The sequence below is a fragment of the Ictidomys tridecemlineatus genome, chromosome 6, assembly GCF_052094955.1.
Source record: "Ictidomys tridecemlineatus isolate mIctTri1 chromosome 6, mIctTri1.hap1, whole genome shotgun sequence".
NCBI classification, from domain to species: Eukaryota; Metazoa; Chordata; class Mammalia; order Rodentia; family Sciuridae; genus Ictidomys; species Ictidomys tridecemlineatus.
In genome coordinates, this window is record NC_135482.1 from 35,661,702 (window position 1) to 35,679,043 (window position 17,342).

The 17,342-nt window shown below is 34.9% G+C and overlaps 1 protein-coding gene across 1 annotated transcript in view; it reads right to left on the minus strand.

Annotated features, from left to right (window-relative positions):
* Positions 1-17,342, minus strand: part of Acss3 (acyl-CoA synthetase short chain family member 3) — a 159,110-nt gene continuing 141,768 nt past the window's right edge. Inside the window, exons 14-16 of the mRNA XM_005337999.5 lie at positions 3,024-3,123; positions 2,760-2,935; positions 1-1,619 (exon numbers count right to left, since the gene is read on the minus strand). Of these exons, the coding sequence (XP_005338056.2) occupies positions 1,551-1,619; positions 2,760-2,935; positions 3,024-3,123 (345 nt within the window). The 3' untranslated portion in view covers positions 1-1,550. The remainder of the gene's footprint in view (positions 1,620-2,759; positions 2,936-3,023; positions 3,124-17,342) is intronic.

The window sequence follows — 17,342 nt, forward strand, 5'->3', positions numbered from 1 at the left end:
TTTCCTTGGAGAAGCCATTTATTTTGTAACATACAGTCCAAAAGGAGCTAAAATTTTCAGAATGTTTTTATATAAGTTGTAAATAATCTTTACAACACAAACAATAAACCTTCATCTATTATATCTCACATATATTTCATTCACCTGGACTATTATGTTAGAAAGATCTGCTTTTAATAATAATGTTTACAAAGGACTGAAAAATTGAGAAATACTTTGAGAAACTTCCATGATTCACTGGGCATGGTACATGTTTTGGGATTAAATGTATTCTTTGATAACTGATGCATGTAGAACCCTAAGTAAACAAAATAGCTAATCATCTATTTTTATCTATTCAAGTTGATTGGTATATTACTGTAAACTTACTAAAGACTCCTTTTCAAATTCTTTTTAAAAGGATTAATAATTTTATAGAAGTCTAAAAGGAGAGATGTGTTTGGGCATAATAATTTTCAAATGCATTATTTATTTAAGAATTAGAATTTTCACATGAAATAATGGGTTTTTGGTTTCTTTTAAAAATCGGAGGCTCTTACAGTAGGGGATCTTTTTCCCTCCTGGGCCATATTCTGCTGGGACTGGGTAGAGGCTGTTCCCTTGATGGAACAGGTACTCTCTAGTCTCCACCAAGCCTTATTTTCCTGAAACTTGAGATAAATGGCTCAAACTCACATGAAAAGATCACTGGTGTTATAGTAACTCCTTGAAAAGCCCCTTGATCTTTAACTTAATGAAAAAGCTTTTGGAATTCTTCTTTAAGAGTTTTCCTTGCCACTCTACTCCACTTGTATATCATTTCCTTGATTCCATAGGAAATTGGAGTCATTAAAAAATACACAGTCAAGTAAGCACCTGAGACATGAGTGGGTCTTCTCAGGAGGCCTCATCTCCATGATGAGAAGATGGGATGGAATGACTCTAGGTTCTCTGCCAGACCCGTGACTTCTCTTGCTGAAGTGACAGATGAGCTGAAAGCAGGACTATATCCCTGGCCACCCGCCTTCCCTCCAGACTCATGTGGCTAGACAGGTCCTCCTACCTAGATAAAATTTGTCCATCTGGATGACTACCTAAAATTCCCCGTTCATCTTATTTCATTTAACACAATGTGAGTATCTGAAGAATATTAGGGCATACTCAAAATTTCTATAAGAAAAAAAATATTTTCTGACCTTGACTTGAATATTTGAATGTAGATCAAAGCTGTGGATCTTAAACTTCAGGAATCATCTATATGAGAGGAATTTTCAGTTCGTGTGTTTTGGGGGAGTACAATTTTTAAAAAAATTATACAATACATAGATTTTTCTAAAAGTGCTAGACAGCACATGATGAGCCATTTTACAGGCAACTGACAATGATATCAATTGTGTCAAATCGAACAGAAGGTACAGATCCTTTCACTCTTCTTGCTTAGACCACTTTAGACCAAGCTTTACAATTCACATTTCAACTGGCAAGTAATTTCTATCTAAATATTCATTTCTGGAAAACAGCTCAAATAATGCCAACTAACCTATTAACTCAAAGTTGGAAAACAAAGAATGTCATGATGCCTGCTTTAGCACTTCTTCTAAGTGCCCAAAAATGCTGGGGTCTTCGATTGTAGGAGTTACCTAGAAAGAAATTCAGTGTCAGAGAAACGCTCTTCCTTGAACCCTTTTAATGATCTTTATAATGAAAGCAATTATATGCAGTGTTGTATTTCTATATCATCTTAAATTATAATACTTCTGTTAAAAATATACAAATGAGAAACTTTGAACTTAATATTTAAAAATGTATGTATAGTCTTTCAGAGTAACAAAATAAATGGTTTAATTAGCAAAACTATTGGTCCTAGGATGGTACTTTCTCTGGAGTTCCTTTTCAGAACCTTTCTGTATATTTCCATAGGGAGTTTTATTTTTTTTTTATTTTTGACATTTATTCATGCAAGTACACCTTACTGCTGCATTGGCTTTAATTAGATATTATTGATAAAAATATGTGTACTTGTGCACAAATAATGTGCATACAAATTTAAAGACTATATCAGTCTAAAGTTTCCTAAAATAATTTTCCCTTCAAATAGAAGACATAATTAGGACATACATCAATTAGAAAGTTTTTTTTCATTTTAATTGACTTTAATGATTATTGCTCATCTGCAAGGATTAATATTGCATTCATTAAAAATCATTCAATACAAAATGAACTTTTTCCTCCCAAGTTGCTCTCCACATGCTCCCTCTGATGCCAGACATTTTCCACAGTGTCCTTTGTGACATGGTTTGACAGAGACGGAGCTCTTACCTATTATTCCTATGGACACAGTAATAGCTACGGGATCTGAGGGCCAACCAATTAAAAAGTTTTAAGCATCTCTTACCAACCTCAAATATTTTGCTTTCTCATTCACTAATAACCATTAATGGCTAGAATGAAGGAAAATGTACTTTAAATTCAACATGATCCAGTTTCTACAAGTATGTTTGAATTTAACTAAGATAATAACTGATAGAAAAATATTTTCACAGGGATTCCTATAATCAAAGCATATGATTTTAATTAATCTGCCTTTCTTACTCAAACCCTCATTCCTACAGAGAGGAAATATGCGGTTTCCCTTTTAATATATTTTTAAAAGTCAGTCTAGTATGTTTTCTATGGATACAATTCATGCGGAGTAGAACATTTTTAAAGAGTTTTGCTGATGCCAAAGAAATGGTGAAAAACATTTCAGAGCTCAGACTTAAACATCCTTGGTCATTTACCTTATAAGGCTTGCCATTGACGAGGGCGGATAGAGTAGATCGCGGAATTTTTCCAGATCTGGTTTTGGGTAACTGTTTGACAAACACTGCATTTCGAAAAGCAGCCACAGGGCCAATGCTCTGTCTAACATGTTTCACAATTTCTTCCAGAACTTGTTCCTCTGTTGCATTTATGTCTAGGGAGGAGTTTGAGATAGTAAACGCAGAATTAACCTGAGTTCATCATTCAGGCCCAAACAACCAGGAAGGACAAAGGTGCCTCACCTTTCTTCAACACACAGAGTGCAAAGGGGACATGACCTTTCAGAGGGTCTTCCTTGCCAACCACAGCACAGTCTGCCACAGTACCATGGGAAAGAACAGACTGCAATGAGAAAAGATAATCTCAGAATATATATATATATATATATATATATATATATGTGCATATATATGTATACACAATTTTAACATAGGAAAAAAAAGTAAATGTCAGAGAACCTCCAAATCCATAGCTGACTGCTGAAAATCTACTGCAAAGTCACATCATTATTACTGAGGTAAATGGTTAGGAACCCTATGGTAGTTACTAAAGGCTGACAGTAATTAAAATAAATTGCTTAGCTTACCTGGAAAGGAAGGGAATTGTTTCTTCATCTTAATATTTTATTAATGAGGTCAGAGAAAATTTGCCTTGGAAACCACACGTCAACAAAGTACAACAGGCCTCCTCAAACACGGTGATTTGATGTTGACGTGGCTACCAAAGGACAACTTTTAAAGGAATCCATGTCAAACAAGGAATTCGGTGTACAATGACCAGAACATTCCATTCCCCAAGTGGCCACTCAATAAGAAAGGATTATTCCGGGATTTGAAAGAAGAGGCTGGACATGAAAGATGTCCCCACACCAGATAATCATCACCAACGAGAAGCCATGTGGCTTACCCTCAGCTCTCAAGGCCTTACTCAGCAGAGTCACTATCAAGAATCCTAGGAATCCAGAGATAACCACATGAAATACAGATGCTTAAGGTCAGAAAAATTCTGCTGTCATGAGATTTTTAAAATGCATATTCAAAAAATCCTCTTCTGAGGGATTAATTTATATTGCAGTGGTTTCAAATGTCTAATGGCTAGAGAGAACAGCAAACAAACTTGATTCCAGCAGTTCACTAGAGCAGTCTTTCTTCTTTCTTCTATTTATTCTTTCAACAAATATTTACTGAATGTCCCTGGTGTTGTAGAACTAGTGCACTAGGTTCAGTAGAGAGAAAGATTAGACAAAGTATCCTTCATGGTACTTAAGTCTTGTAGGGAAGACAGATATTAATACACACTCATGAATATTTATCTTTCATGAAGGTTTAAATATAAAGTGGTGAATTGAGCTGCTATACACTGATGTGGCTGTGTCACTGTTGTAAGCCGATTTTAACTCCTTTGGATATATACTGAGGAGTGGTATAACTGGGTCAAAGGGTGGTTCTATTCCTAGTTTTGTGTGGAATTGCCATACTGCTTTCCAGAGTGGTTGCACCTATTGGCAGTCCCACTAGCAATGTATGAGTGTACCTTTGTCTCCCACATCCTTGCAAACATTTATTGTTACTTGTATTCTTTGTAAATGATTTGTTTATAAAAATAAAGTCCCTCTGTATAATCCAAATATATATACACATTATATATACATATATAATGTGTATATATATGTATGTGTATAAATAAAGAGAGAGAAAGAGAGAGGTGGGGGGAGAGAGTGTGTATGTAAGGGTTCTAGGGAAGTAATTTAGGTTTTATGTGTGAAATATAGCAAAAGCAGTGAACTTCACACAGGCTGTTGACCTCAAAGAAGTCTTCCATTAGGAAATGACAATGAGCAGATCTGAAGAACAAGAAGATATTGATTAGGCAAGGGGGGGGAGGTTAAAGAGGTAAGACCCAAAATTACACTTGTCTCCTTCAGACCTGAGGGAGACCAGCCTGGCTGGAAGGCAGAATGAGAATGGTACACGAGGAGATGAGGCTGCAGAGGTGGATGGGAGCCATGCCAAGGACTTAGTCCAACCATTCATTGCTTCAGCAACACTGGGAGGTGGGCAATAAAGCACTTCTAGGAGTTGAGGAAAAGATGCAAGATCAGACTGAATTTTATAAATACACTTTATTTGTTTAGAGTATTTTTAGATTTATAGTGAACTGAACAGAAAGAAGAGAATTCCCATACTACCTCCATTGTTACATACATGGAGCCTCCCCCAAGAATCTGCCCAGGATGGTAACATTCATTATAACTAATGAACTAACACTGACACATCATTATTACCCTGGTCCATAGTTTATATATGGTTCACTTTTCTTGTGTATTCTATAGGTTCTGACAAATACGTAAGGCATAGTCCACCATTGTCATATCATACACTATAAATTCACTGCCCTTAAAACTCCCTGTGCTTTGCCTATTCATCTTTACCTTTACCCTGGCAGCAATGATCCTTTTACTGTCTCCAAAGTCATTTTCACCATGTCAGAGAGTTAAAATCATACCACATGTTGACTTTTCAGATTGGCTCCTTTCACTTTAGAGTGGGTTTTGGAAAAAAAAAAAAAAAACTCTTACTTTGACTTCAGTGTAGAAAATAGAGGATTGTTGATGGTGGGTGTCACAATTTATGCCAGACAATCACCTGAGAGGCTCCTGTGGTGGATGCAGGTTATGGTAGTGAGTGTCAAGAAGTTTTCTTTATAAGTTAATTGGGAAAAAAATGTGATGACAAATAGGATGTGGATCATTCTTATTTTGTGGCTTGAGCAGCTGGCTGGATGGTGGTACCAATTGCTAAACCAGAAAAGGCTAGTAAGGACTAGGCTTAGGAAGAAAGATCATGTATTATTTTGGAAATTTCCCACTAAAGAGGTCCTTTTAAGACAACAGACAGTTAGATATAGGGATGGAGGACTGGTTTAATGTGCAGATCTCATTTAGACATCATTCATGTATAGATGTTAAGGGAAGCTATTGACTGGAATGAGATCATTTAGGGAAAAAGTAATGAAAAGAAAAACTAAATGTCTTAAGGAACTCCACCATCTAATGGCCTTATGAAAAAGAAACAAGTGTTGAAGTAGATTAACAAGACACAGCCAGAGAAATGAGGGAAAGGAAAATCTGAGACACCCCACTTTCAAGTCCCAAACTTTGCATGAAGATCGTTAATTAACTAAGCTGAATTGAAAATGAGGTTTCTCTGAAATCCTGGAAGACTAAATGAACTTCCAGAATGGTTTGCATAAAACCAATGTACTACTTCACACTGCTCCCCCCAAAAAAACATACAGATCAATCTTACTCCTCCCAGTTGTAAGTATCCAGTTCAAAGTACCAGATCGTTAGTATTTCCATCCGTGAAGCTTTTAAGTCCTACAGTGCTGAGGATAGCACATGTTGAATAACTGATTTCTGTAACATTTGTTTTATCTTATTTGCTGATGTAAAGATGATCATTTTCTCTTTGCTGCTGTCTAAAAAGCTACCTACTGCTGAATGCACACTGTGCAGACTATGCAGAACCACAATCTCCCATTGCTACTATTTGGGCTGTCAAAATGCTCCCAGCAGCTTTCTTATTTGTTACAATATTATGTACCTTTAAAGTGCAATTATTGAGAATAGAGAGAAAAATTTTACTGCCAGATATTTGTTTTGGTGGTTAACTATAGTCGGTTGCCAGTCATGAAAAAGAATATTTTCACCACAACAGACAAGATATAGGCTTGGTAGGCTAGATCCTCTACTTTGGACTTAGCAGGCTCTTAATAAAGAATAAAGAATAACTATTTTACCTGGCTAACTAGAATTTTAATTGTTAAAAGAAACATTTATTCAAGTGTTCGTTAGTATCATAAATCTTTGTTCTTAAATTTCTAGAATGCCAAGGTAGAAATCTGTTCAAATCATTGAAAAAAAATCAATCATTCAGATATTTTGTCACTTAACCAGTATAACTATAACTTTAAACTGAATGTCAAAATTTCTATTTGTCACTTTTTCACCTTGTAATTTTAATTTTTTCATGTTTCCATCTTTAGCATTAGGGCTTTTAGAAGTAGATGGGGGAAATGTTGATTTTTTTTTCTTTTGTGGCAGGTAATATTTTAAAACCAGAATTAATACACCACACAATTCCTTATAGTTTTGGCTACTCAGATAAATTCTTAAAAATCTGTGTGAAACAACATTATTTTCAGAAATCTGCATCATTTCTAAATAAGTCACATTATTATAGTAGATAAAATACTGTATTGTTCTATCAGTTAAAAAGATACCATAAAGGAAGAGAGGCAATTTTCTGTGCTCAACCCATAGATAAAGTCTGCATGCAATATGAACTTTAACAACTGGGTCATTTAAAAGGAAAGCATCAAAATGTGTCTTAGCAATATCTGAGGGACAGAAGCTAACCAAATGTCTTCTAAGGGGAGCAAACAAAAGTCCCATGCATGATTCCTTCCATGTAGAGTCTCTGAAGCATCTGTGATAAAATAGCCATTAAATTCCTAAGAATGTAATATGTCTTAAAAGGTCAGTGTCTCACCACAAGTCAGTATATTCATGTCATGAAAATAGGTCTGGTAAGTGCCTTTCATTTTGTTTCTAGAGTATGGTGATTTTTGTACATATTTTAATGGATTTACAATATTTCAAGGCTTCATTGGGCTAAACTACCTACAGTTTTCAATTATGCTTTTAAGAATTTTAATTTTAGAAAAATTAGTTTAAATCAAGCACCCTCATTTGATACAAGGAATCACTTTGTGGTAGGAAGAAGATGCTGCTTTTTCATTTCCTTTGACATTGGGGAAGTCTAGGGAACTATCAGAGGGAGTCCACATCTTCATCAATATTCACATCAGTACTCAGGAAATATTCTATAGTTTTACAGCTATTTAAATCCAGTAGGCACTTAATGCTGTGTGGAATTGTAATTCCACACAGGGATCTTTCACTTTATGGAAATGTATCCAATATTGAAGGAACCACTTCTAAAATAGTAAACAAAATAGCTAAGTTGGAAAACAGAAAGTGATGCTTTGGTCAGAACAGCCTTCAAATGAACATATTGTATATGAACGCTGGCCTAGGTTTTCCATACAGTATTTTAAATATCTCCAAGTTCCCAGGATAATTAGTAGAATTATTAAACAAGCTGAAACTTAAGCTACAAATGAAAGAATGAAATCAGGGAGCCCAACTTTCTCCTGTAGATATCTTTGTAATGAAAAGTCCTTCCTGTAGCAAGGAAACCAGTGAACAAGAAGCATGACTTTGATTCCTGCTAATTTTGTCTCATAAGTCCCAGACGAACAGATTTCAGACACAATTTTCTTAAGAACTCCTTGAACTACCACCAAAATTTCCCAGGTGTCTAGCTGCTTGCTAGGCTTTCAAAGATTAATTAACTGTTAAAATAGATCTTATTACTCAAGAGTTACAGAAGGCCCTCACTTGTATTGGGATCTGCAAGAATAACGCCATCTCAAATTTACAAAAGGTATTCTAAGGCTCAATTTTCTAATAATAAGAACAGAAAAGAACATAAAGTATGCTGAAATATTATTTTGATGAAGTAAATTTAATGGAATATCTGCTTAATTTAGTGTTATGTAAGGTAATACCCTCATAAAATTCTTACTTGGGGGGAAACTAGGAAAACATAGGTATTTTTACCAGATGTAAAAAACAATATTTCATTTTTTCCCCCCAAAATGAAACTTTCAAAGAACTAAAGCCCTTTTGCTTAGTTCAAGAAGTTAAAATGGAATCTGGCATTCACCACAGAGAACTCTGAAAATTAAATATTGATGTCTGGGCACTTAATAGGGTTGGTTACATAATCAGTATAAACATATCAGGCAATATTAAATATCAATTTACTAAGCAAATCTAGGATGAATTAGAGAAAACCTGGTAAAGAATGCTGGCTCTCTATAATTTTCCCAATAAAGAGAAGTCAAACCTAATATGAATGAAATGATTGATTTCTTTATATTCAATAAAGAGTTAATTGTTTAATTCACGTAAAAAGAGTTGTTAAAGAGTTAAGGACTGAGAAACATCCTTATGTGTTGTAAATACTCCAAGACTCAGGAACAAAATTTTTGCTCAATGCCAATAATTCTGGCACATTTTCTTTATTTTCCCACTTTAACTGCCTATCTGGCTCATTTGAACTCCCCCGTTACATGCAGTGAAGAGGGTGTCAGCAGAAACACATAAGAGTACAACATACATTTGAATAGGTTGACACTTCTCTTTGCATTCTAACAAGAAAAAAAAGAAAACTAAGCATTTGGGTTGATAATAAAAACTGTGCATATGTAATCTTCATTCTTTGATCAGCTGAGTCTGCCGAAAATGTTGGAGGTAATCTTCTAGAGGCAAGAAATTAAAATTCTAAGCAACCAGAATCACCTTTTGCCAACACTTACATCAGGCAAAAATTTCATTTTCAGGTTATCACAGAATACAGAGTCCTTTAAAAACAAGATACTACAAAAGCACACAAAGATCATATATTCCAAAAAATTTTGTGAAATTCTTTTTTCTACTGAAAAAATATCACAATGACCAACACACTTAAGGAAGAGGAGGTGAGGAGGAGGAGCCAGGATGAAAAGGAGTACTGAGCTACTAAGTTACTGCTCCAGGTAGGTCAGGCCCCTAGGGAAAGCAACTATTTGAGAAGAGAAATTAAGTCTTTAGCCTGCAGACTCTGGTCCCACTGACTTGTTAATAATGCTACCTTAAACTTTTTCTTTCAGTAAATTGCAATTTATTTGCTCCATTCAGTTTAAACATTATTCTGGAGATTAGTTCCACCTTATGTTTTCCACTAATTTTTGTGGAAAAAAAAAATTAAAGTTAGGCTAAAACTATCCAAAGACTATCAAACTATCAGACCTTGAGCGAAAACCTGATGGTGAATTCCTTGTTTGGGAGTCTGGGGTTTTGTTACTGTTGCTTATTTGTTTGTTTATTTTGCCTGCTATATATTCTGGCCTGGTCCCTAGAGCAGCCCCGAATGTGGAACTGCCTATGAACAACAAAGGAAAAAAAATAAATAAATAAAGCAAGCCAGCTATGCCTAGCCTGAGGCCCAGAAAAGGAGTCTTGGAGCTCTGAAATGGACTATCCTCCAGCTCCATTATAAACAAACCCAGAAGAAAGCAGTTCCCTGCCCCCTCCACAAAGCATTGACTCCCCAACCTGTCACCAGTGAATGTCAGCAAAGAAGCTGGGTTCACTCTCCTCCTCCTTGACTCTGCAGCAATCCTGTGGAATGGAACCCAGGGCACTCTTCCACCAAGAGACAGCCTGGAAAGATTCAGTGCCACTTAACCTCCCTGTCCACAGCCATGGCTTATCCTACATCAGGACCTGCCAGCAAAGACAAAAAGCTCTATCCTCTCCCCAGAGACACTAAGCCCAGAGACACTGAAGGAGCGAGCCCCCTACAGTGTGAGAGCAAAGCCCCAACTCACTACCCTATAGACCAGTAGGGGGCATCCTGGGAATCAAAAGTGGAGAGAGACCTGCAGTTTGTGTCTTGCAAATAGGAGCTTATTGGTCACCATTCTGACAACAAAGAGAAAGCCCCAACTAAAAACTAAAAATGTTTCTGAGATCTGCTGAAGAGTGAGGTCACAGAGCAAACTGCTGCTCTTCAAACTGGAGAGACTGAAAAATTAAGAGAATCACTCTTTCCTGGAATAAAAACCTCCTCAGGAACAAGTAAGTGTCAGGGTGGGGGAAAAACCAGAACTGCAATTGATAAATTACTGGGGGCTCAGTGTGGACAAGTCTGAGAATTAAAAACAGCAGGAGCCTCCACACTTTGGGGGTTCCATATCCAGAAGCCCAAGTGAGTATCAGAGAAAAAAAATCTCCTCATACTTAAGACACAAGACACGAGGTGGATAAAAGGAACTATGTTAAAATAATCCAGAACATTCTGTTCTTCTTAACAAGGTCTATCCTCAAAGAAACTGTTTGCCAGAACGTTGCCTGCTGGAAATTTACCAGAACTTAAATCACCTTGAGTAAAAAGAAATACTCAGCTATCCTTCCTCCATTGCATGTTTTTAGCCCCTTTATCAAATATAAGATAGTTGTAACTTTGTGGATTAGTCTCTATGTCCTCTATTCTGTACCATTGGTCCACCTGCCTGTTTTGGTACCAGTACCATGCTGTTTTTGTTACTATTGCTTTGTAGTACAGTTTGAGCTCTGGTATCGCTATACCTCCAGATTCACACTTCCTGCTTAGAATTGCTTTTGCTATTCTGGGTCTTTTGTTTTTCCATATGAATTTCATGATTGCTTTATCTATTTCTACAAGAAATGTCTTTGGGATTCTGATTGGCATCGCATTAAACCTGTAGAGAACTTTGGGTAATATCGCCATTTTGATGATGTTAGTTCTGCCTATCCATGAACAGGGTACATTTTTCCATCTTCTGAGATCTTCTTCTATCTCTCTCTTTAAGGTTCTGTAGTTTTCATTGTATAAATCTTTCACCTCTTTTGTTAGGTTGATTCCCAAGTATCTTATTTTCTTTGAGGATATTGTGAATGGAGTGGTTTTCCTTATTTCCATTTCAGAGGTTTTGTTGCTGATATACAGGAATGCCTTTGATTTGTGCGTGTTGATTTTATATCCTGCCACTTTGCTGAATTCATTTATTAACTCTAGCAGCTTCTTTGTAGATCCTTTTGGGTCTGTTAAGTAAATTATCATGTCATCTGCAAATAGCGATAATTTAATTTCTTCTTTTCCTATTTTTATGTCTTGAGCTCTGTAATGTTTTGAACAACCAATAAAAAAAAAAAAAAAGAAAGAAATACTCAGCTCCAGCTCCCTCTAGCCATCCTGAGCAATCTAAGGGGGAAAGAAACCAAGAAGTACTACTAAGGTTCCCAGTCCAAGGACTCACTGAAAGACAAAAGAACTTTCTCCTCACCTCGCACCTCACCACCACATTACTAACAGACACTGACTAGAATTCCTTGTACCTAGAACATCATGTTCATCTTTCAACAAAAAAATTGCAAAGCATATTAAAAGGCAATTTGAAGAAGATGAATGGGCATCAGCACCTGTCACATAAGGCAGGAATGTTGGAATTATCAGATCAGAAATTTTAAAAGCTATAATTACTATGCTGAGGCCTCTGCGAAGTCACAGAAATGGGACTGCTCAAGGTCCTTAAGGCTCACATCACCTCACCTGTGCCATGGATGGTGAATGTGCAGCTATAGGAGTTAAGGTTTGTCCTGCTGTGCTTTGTTCTTGCTTTGATTTGATACCTGCTTATTCTTTTCCTATTCTTCCCTTTTGGAATAGGATTGTTTATTCTGAACTATTGAGTTTTGGAAATTGTTTGAGTTTTGATTTTTATGAGGGCTATAGCTGAGTTTGCCTTGAGTCTCAGAATAGACTGTAGACTTGAACTTTGAAGCAATGCTACAACTTTTTAGAGTTTGGGGATTGTTGGAGGATGAACCGAGTGACTTTTGCATTGTGAGATGGACATGAACTTTTGAAGGCCCAGGGTAGAATGCTATAATTTGGGTATGAAATATCCTTCAGAGGCTGTGTATTAAAGGCTTGGTGCCTAGCCTGTGGTGCTCTGGGGATCGGGTTTAGGAAAAGGTCTTAGATCCCTGGGGATGTGAACTTTAAGGAGATTATGGGATAGATTCTAGTCTCTTCCTCTTCCTCTTTCTGCATTTTAAGTGACATGAAGTGAGCAGTTTTATCTATAATACTACACTCCCTGCCACAATATGGGGGCTTCACCACAGACTGAAAGCAACAGGGCCAAGTGATCATGACCTGAAATCTCTGAAACTGTGAGCCAAAATAAACTTTTCCTCCTTTTAATTTCATTATCTCTATTTTATTGCACCAATGAAAACTGATTGACATAGGACTTTAATGGAAAAAAGTAGAAAACATTCAAGGACATATATATAATGTAAGCAAGCAAAGAGATAGAAATTTTGAAAAAAAATAATTTAAAAGACGTGCTGAAATTAAAATAAATAAATAAGTAAACACTGTAGCAGAAATGAAGAAGAACTTTGATGAGTTCACTGTAGACTGGATATGGCTGAGCAAAGTATCTCTAAGTTTAATGATATCTCAGTAAAAACCTAAACTGGAAAGCAATGATAAAAAAAGAATATCCAAAACATGTGTAACAACTATATATGATGTTACATAGGAATATTAGATGGATAAGAGAAAAAAGAACAGGTATAATATTTAAAGTAATATTTGAAGTAAGAATGAGAAATATCCCCCAAATTCATGTCAGACACAAAACCACAAATCCATTAATCCCCAAAAAACAATAAGCAGGGAAAATATCAGAAAACTACAAACAGGTGTCTCATATTAAATTTCAAAAAATAAGGAAAAATTTTTTAAAAAGCAAGGGAAAAAATCATACCTATAGAAGATCAAACATAAGAATCATACCCCTTCTTCTCAGCAGCCATGTAAACAAGAAGAAATTGTAATGAAATATTTACATTGTTGGCAAGAAAAAAAAAAGGCATCACTCTAGAATTCTGTACCCTGTGAAATTTTTCCTCAGACATGACGGACTTTCTCAAGAAAGCACAAATTGAGGCCATTTTTCCCCCCCAGGAGACTTTCTTTGTAAGAAAGGTCAAAAGAAGTTCTTCAAAGACAAGGAAAATAATATGGATCAGAAACATGGATGAATAAAAGACAAAAATAAAGGAGAACATCAGAAATGAATATATGAAAGTAAAATTAAAACTTTTATTTTGATTATTTTCAATTTATCTCATAGATAAAAGTTTATGTAAAATAATAATAGCAATAATATGTTTGTAGATATATGTGTATTATAGATGCTCATATATATACACACACTTGTGCTTGCCTAGCATGTGTGAGGCTCTGAGTTCAACCGCTAGTACCACATAAAGAAAAAAGATAAAAATAAAAGTGATTCATTTTTGATCCAGAATACCTCATTTTAATAGTCAGGGTAAAATTAACAAAGATGAACATTAAAAAAACAAAAATAACCCAATAAATATGGATAAGCACTTGGACAGCATTGAAAGGAAACATAAAAGCCAAAGCTAAAGCCCGGTGTGATGGTACATGCCTGAAATCCCAGCAGCTCAAGGGGCTGAGGCAGGAGGAGCACAAGTTCAAAGCCAACCTCAGCAACTTAGTGAAGCTCTCAGTAAATTAGTGAGACACTATCTCAAAACAAAAAAATAAAAAGGGCCGAGGAATGTCACTTAGTAGTTAAACATCCCTGGTTTCAATCCCCACCCACTACCAAAAAAAAAAAAAAAAGAAAAGGAAAAACAAAAGCTACAAAAAGTAATCAAAATAATTAAAAAGAAAGAAGAAAAGGGGAAATGTGATTAGAAGAAGAAGAGGAAGAGGAAGAAGAAAAGAGAGATAATGATAAGCTCCAACATATGTGTGTGTGTGTGTTTGTGTGTGTGTATCAATAATTAATTTAAATGTAAATTGCCTAAAAACTCTAGTTAAAATATGGAGATCAAGTATATGCTGCCTACAAGAAACCTACATAAAGTATAGTTATCCAGATGGATTAAAAATGAAAGGACAGGAAAAAATAAATGATTCAATCATTATTCAAAAAAGATAGAATGACATAAGACTATCACACAAAGCAGATTTCAGAACAGGGAATATTACCTTCGATAAAAAAATCAACATATAAAAACAAGAATGCATTTTAACGTGTAAGATTTGTCCCATAAATGCAACATTAGTTGAAAATTATCTGATGTAATTCACATGCCAGGCTTCAAAGACAAAGATGATCATGTCTAGACAGGTAGAAAAAAGGACTTGATAAAATTCAATATTCATGACAAATTAGAAATAGAAGAAAACTTCCTCAGTTTGATAAAGGGCATCTACAGAAATACCTATAGTTAACTTCATTCTTAATCATTAAGCATTGAATTTTACCCTAAGATCATGAACAAAATAAGACTATTTCTCTCACCACTCTTATTCAGGGCCATACTGCTAGTTTTAGCCAGTCCAAAAGGACAATAAAAATAAACATATAAGAAAGGTATTCAGATTAAAAAGGAAAAAAAGATAAGACTACTCATAGGCATCATTAGTGTTTACATAGGAAATGTCAAGAAATCTAAAAAAACAAAAAACAAACAAACAAAAACCAGAACAAGTCTAGAATTAGTAAGTAGAGTTAACGTAATAACAGAATGAAGATTAAGATATAAAAGTGTTTACTAGTTCTATTCACTAACAAAAATTTGGACACTAAACCTTAAAAAAATATTATATACAATAACAAAAAATTAAATCTTAAGTATAAATATAACAAAATATGTTCAGAATCTGTATTAGAAAATGTATAAAATAATCAAACATTAAAGAAGACCTAAATACATGAAGATGTATATAAAGTTTCATGAATTGGAAGATTTAATATAATATAGATATTAATATTTTCCAAATTAGTGTATAGATTTACACAAACTTAATAAAAATTTATGCATGAATTCATTGTAGCTACAGGAAAACTCAATCAAAAATATGTACATAAAATTAAAGGTAATATAAGTTGAAGAGTGGGATAGCTGGGTCAAATGGTGGTTCCATTCTAAGTTTTCCAAGGAGTCTACATACTGCTTTCTGAATTGGCGCACCAATTTGCAGTCCCATCAGCAATGTATGAATGTGGCCTTTCCCCCACATCCTCGCCAACACTTATTGTTGTTTGTATTCTTGATAGCTGCCATTCTGACTGGAGTGAGATGAAACGTTAGAGTAGTTTTGATTTGCATTTCTCCAATTACTAGTGATGTTGAACATTTTTTCATATATTGGTTGATCAAATGTATATCTTTTTCTGAGAAATGTCTGTTCAGTTCTTTGGCCCATTTATTGATTGGGTTATTTGGTTTTTTGGTGTTAAGGTTTTTGAGCACTTTATGCGTCCTAGAGATTAGTGCTCTGATGTGCTTGTGGTAAAGATTTGCTCCCATTCTGTAGGCTTTCTATTCACCTCACTGATTGTTTATTGGTGAGAAGCTTTTTAGTTTGAATCTATCCCATTTACTGATTCTTGGTTTTAATTCTTGCACTACTAGAATTTTATTAAGAAAGTTGGGGCCTAATTCAATATGATGGAGATTTCGGCCTACTTTTTCTTCCATTAGGTGAGGTGCCTGGTTTAATTCCTAGGTCCTTGATCTACTTTGAGTTTTGTGCACGGTGAAAGAGAGAGGTTTAATTTCATTTTGTTGCCTGTGGATTTGTAGTTTTCCCAGTATCATCTGTTGAAGAAGCTATCTTTTCTTCAATGTATGTTTTTGACACCTTGCTCTAATATAAGATAATTGAAGTTATGTGGGTTAGACTTTGTATCCTCTATTCTGTACCATTGGTCTACAGGTCTATTTTGGTGCAAATACCATGCTGTTTTTTTTTTTACTATTACTCTGTAGTATAGTTTTAGGTCTGGAATAGTAATGCCACCAGCTTCACTCTTCTTGCTAAGGATTGCTTTAGCTATTCTGGGTCTCTTATTTTTCCAGATGAATTTCATGATAGATTTTTCTATTTCTATAAGGAATGCCATTGGGATTTTGATTGGGATTGCATCTGTATAGTGCTTTTGGTAGTATAGTCATTTTGACAATATTAATTCTGCCTATCCAAGAATAAGATAGATCCTACTGTCTTCTAAGGTCTTCTTTAATTTCTTTCTTTAGCATGTTGTAGTTTTGATTGTAGAGGTCTTTCACCTCTTCCATTAAATTTATTCCCAAGTATTTTTTTTTTTTTGAGACTATTGTAAATGGGGTGGTTTTTCTAGTTTCACTTTCAGTGGATTTGTCACTGATGTACAGAAATGCCTTTGATTTATGGGTGTTGATTTTATATCCAGCTACTTTGCTAAATTCATTTATTAGTTCTAGGAGATTTCTGGTGAAAAGTTTTGGGTCTTCTAGGTATAGAATCACATTGTCTGCAAATAGTGATAATTTGAATTCTTCTTTTCCTATCCTTATCCCTTTAATTTCTTTCATCTGATTGCTCTGGCTACTTTGTGTACAATCATGACTTTAAAAATTGTACTCTATATGTAATATGAAATTATTTGCATTCTGCAATCATGTATAACAAATTAGATTTTAAAAAAAGTTAAAACAGTCAAAAGTTGAACAGTCAAAATCATATTGAAAAAGAAGAGTTAATATAGAGGCCTCATGCTGTTCAACCTTAAGATACTCTACAGAGCTACAAGATTAGGTATTATCAGTGAAAGGATAAATGCATGAGTTAATGATAGATCATACACTCAAATGTTACCAGCTGATTTTTGACAAATATGCAAAGGCAATTAAATGGTACAAGGGAATCTTTTCTATAAATGATGCTGGAAGAACTGACATCCACTGTTTAAAAAAATAATTCTCAACTTGCATTTTGCAATATAAAAATTAACTCAAATGTAAATTTAAAATGATACAATACAAA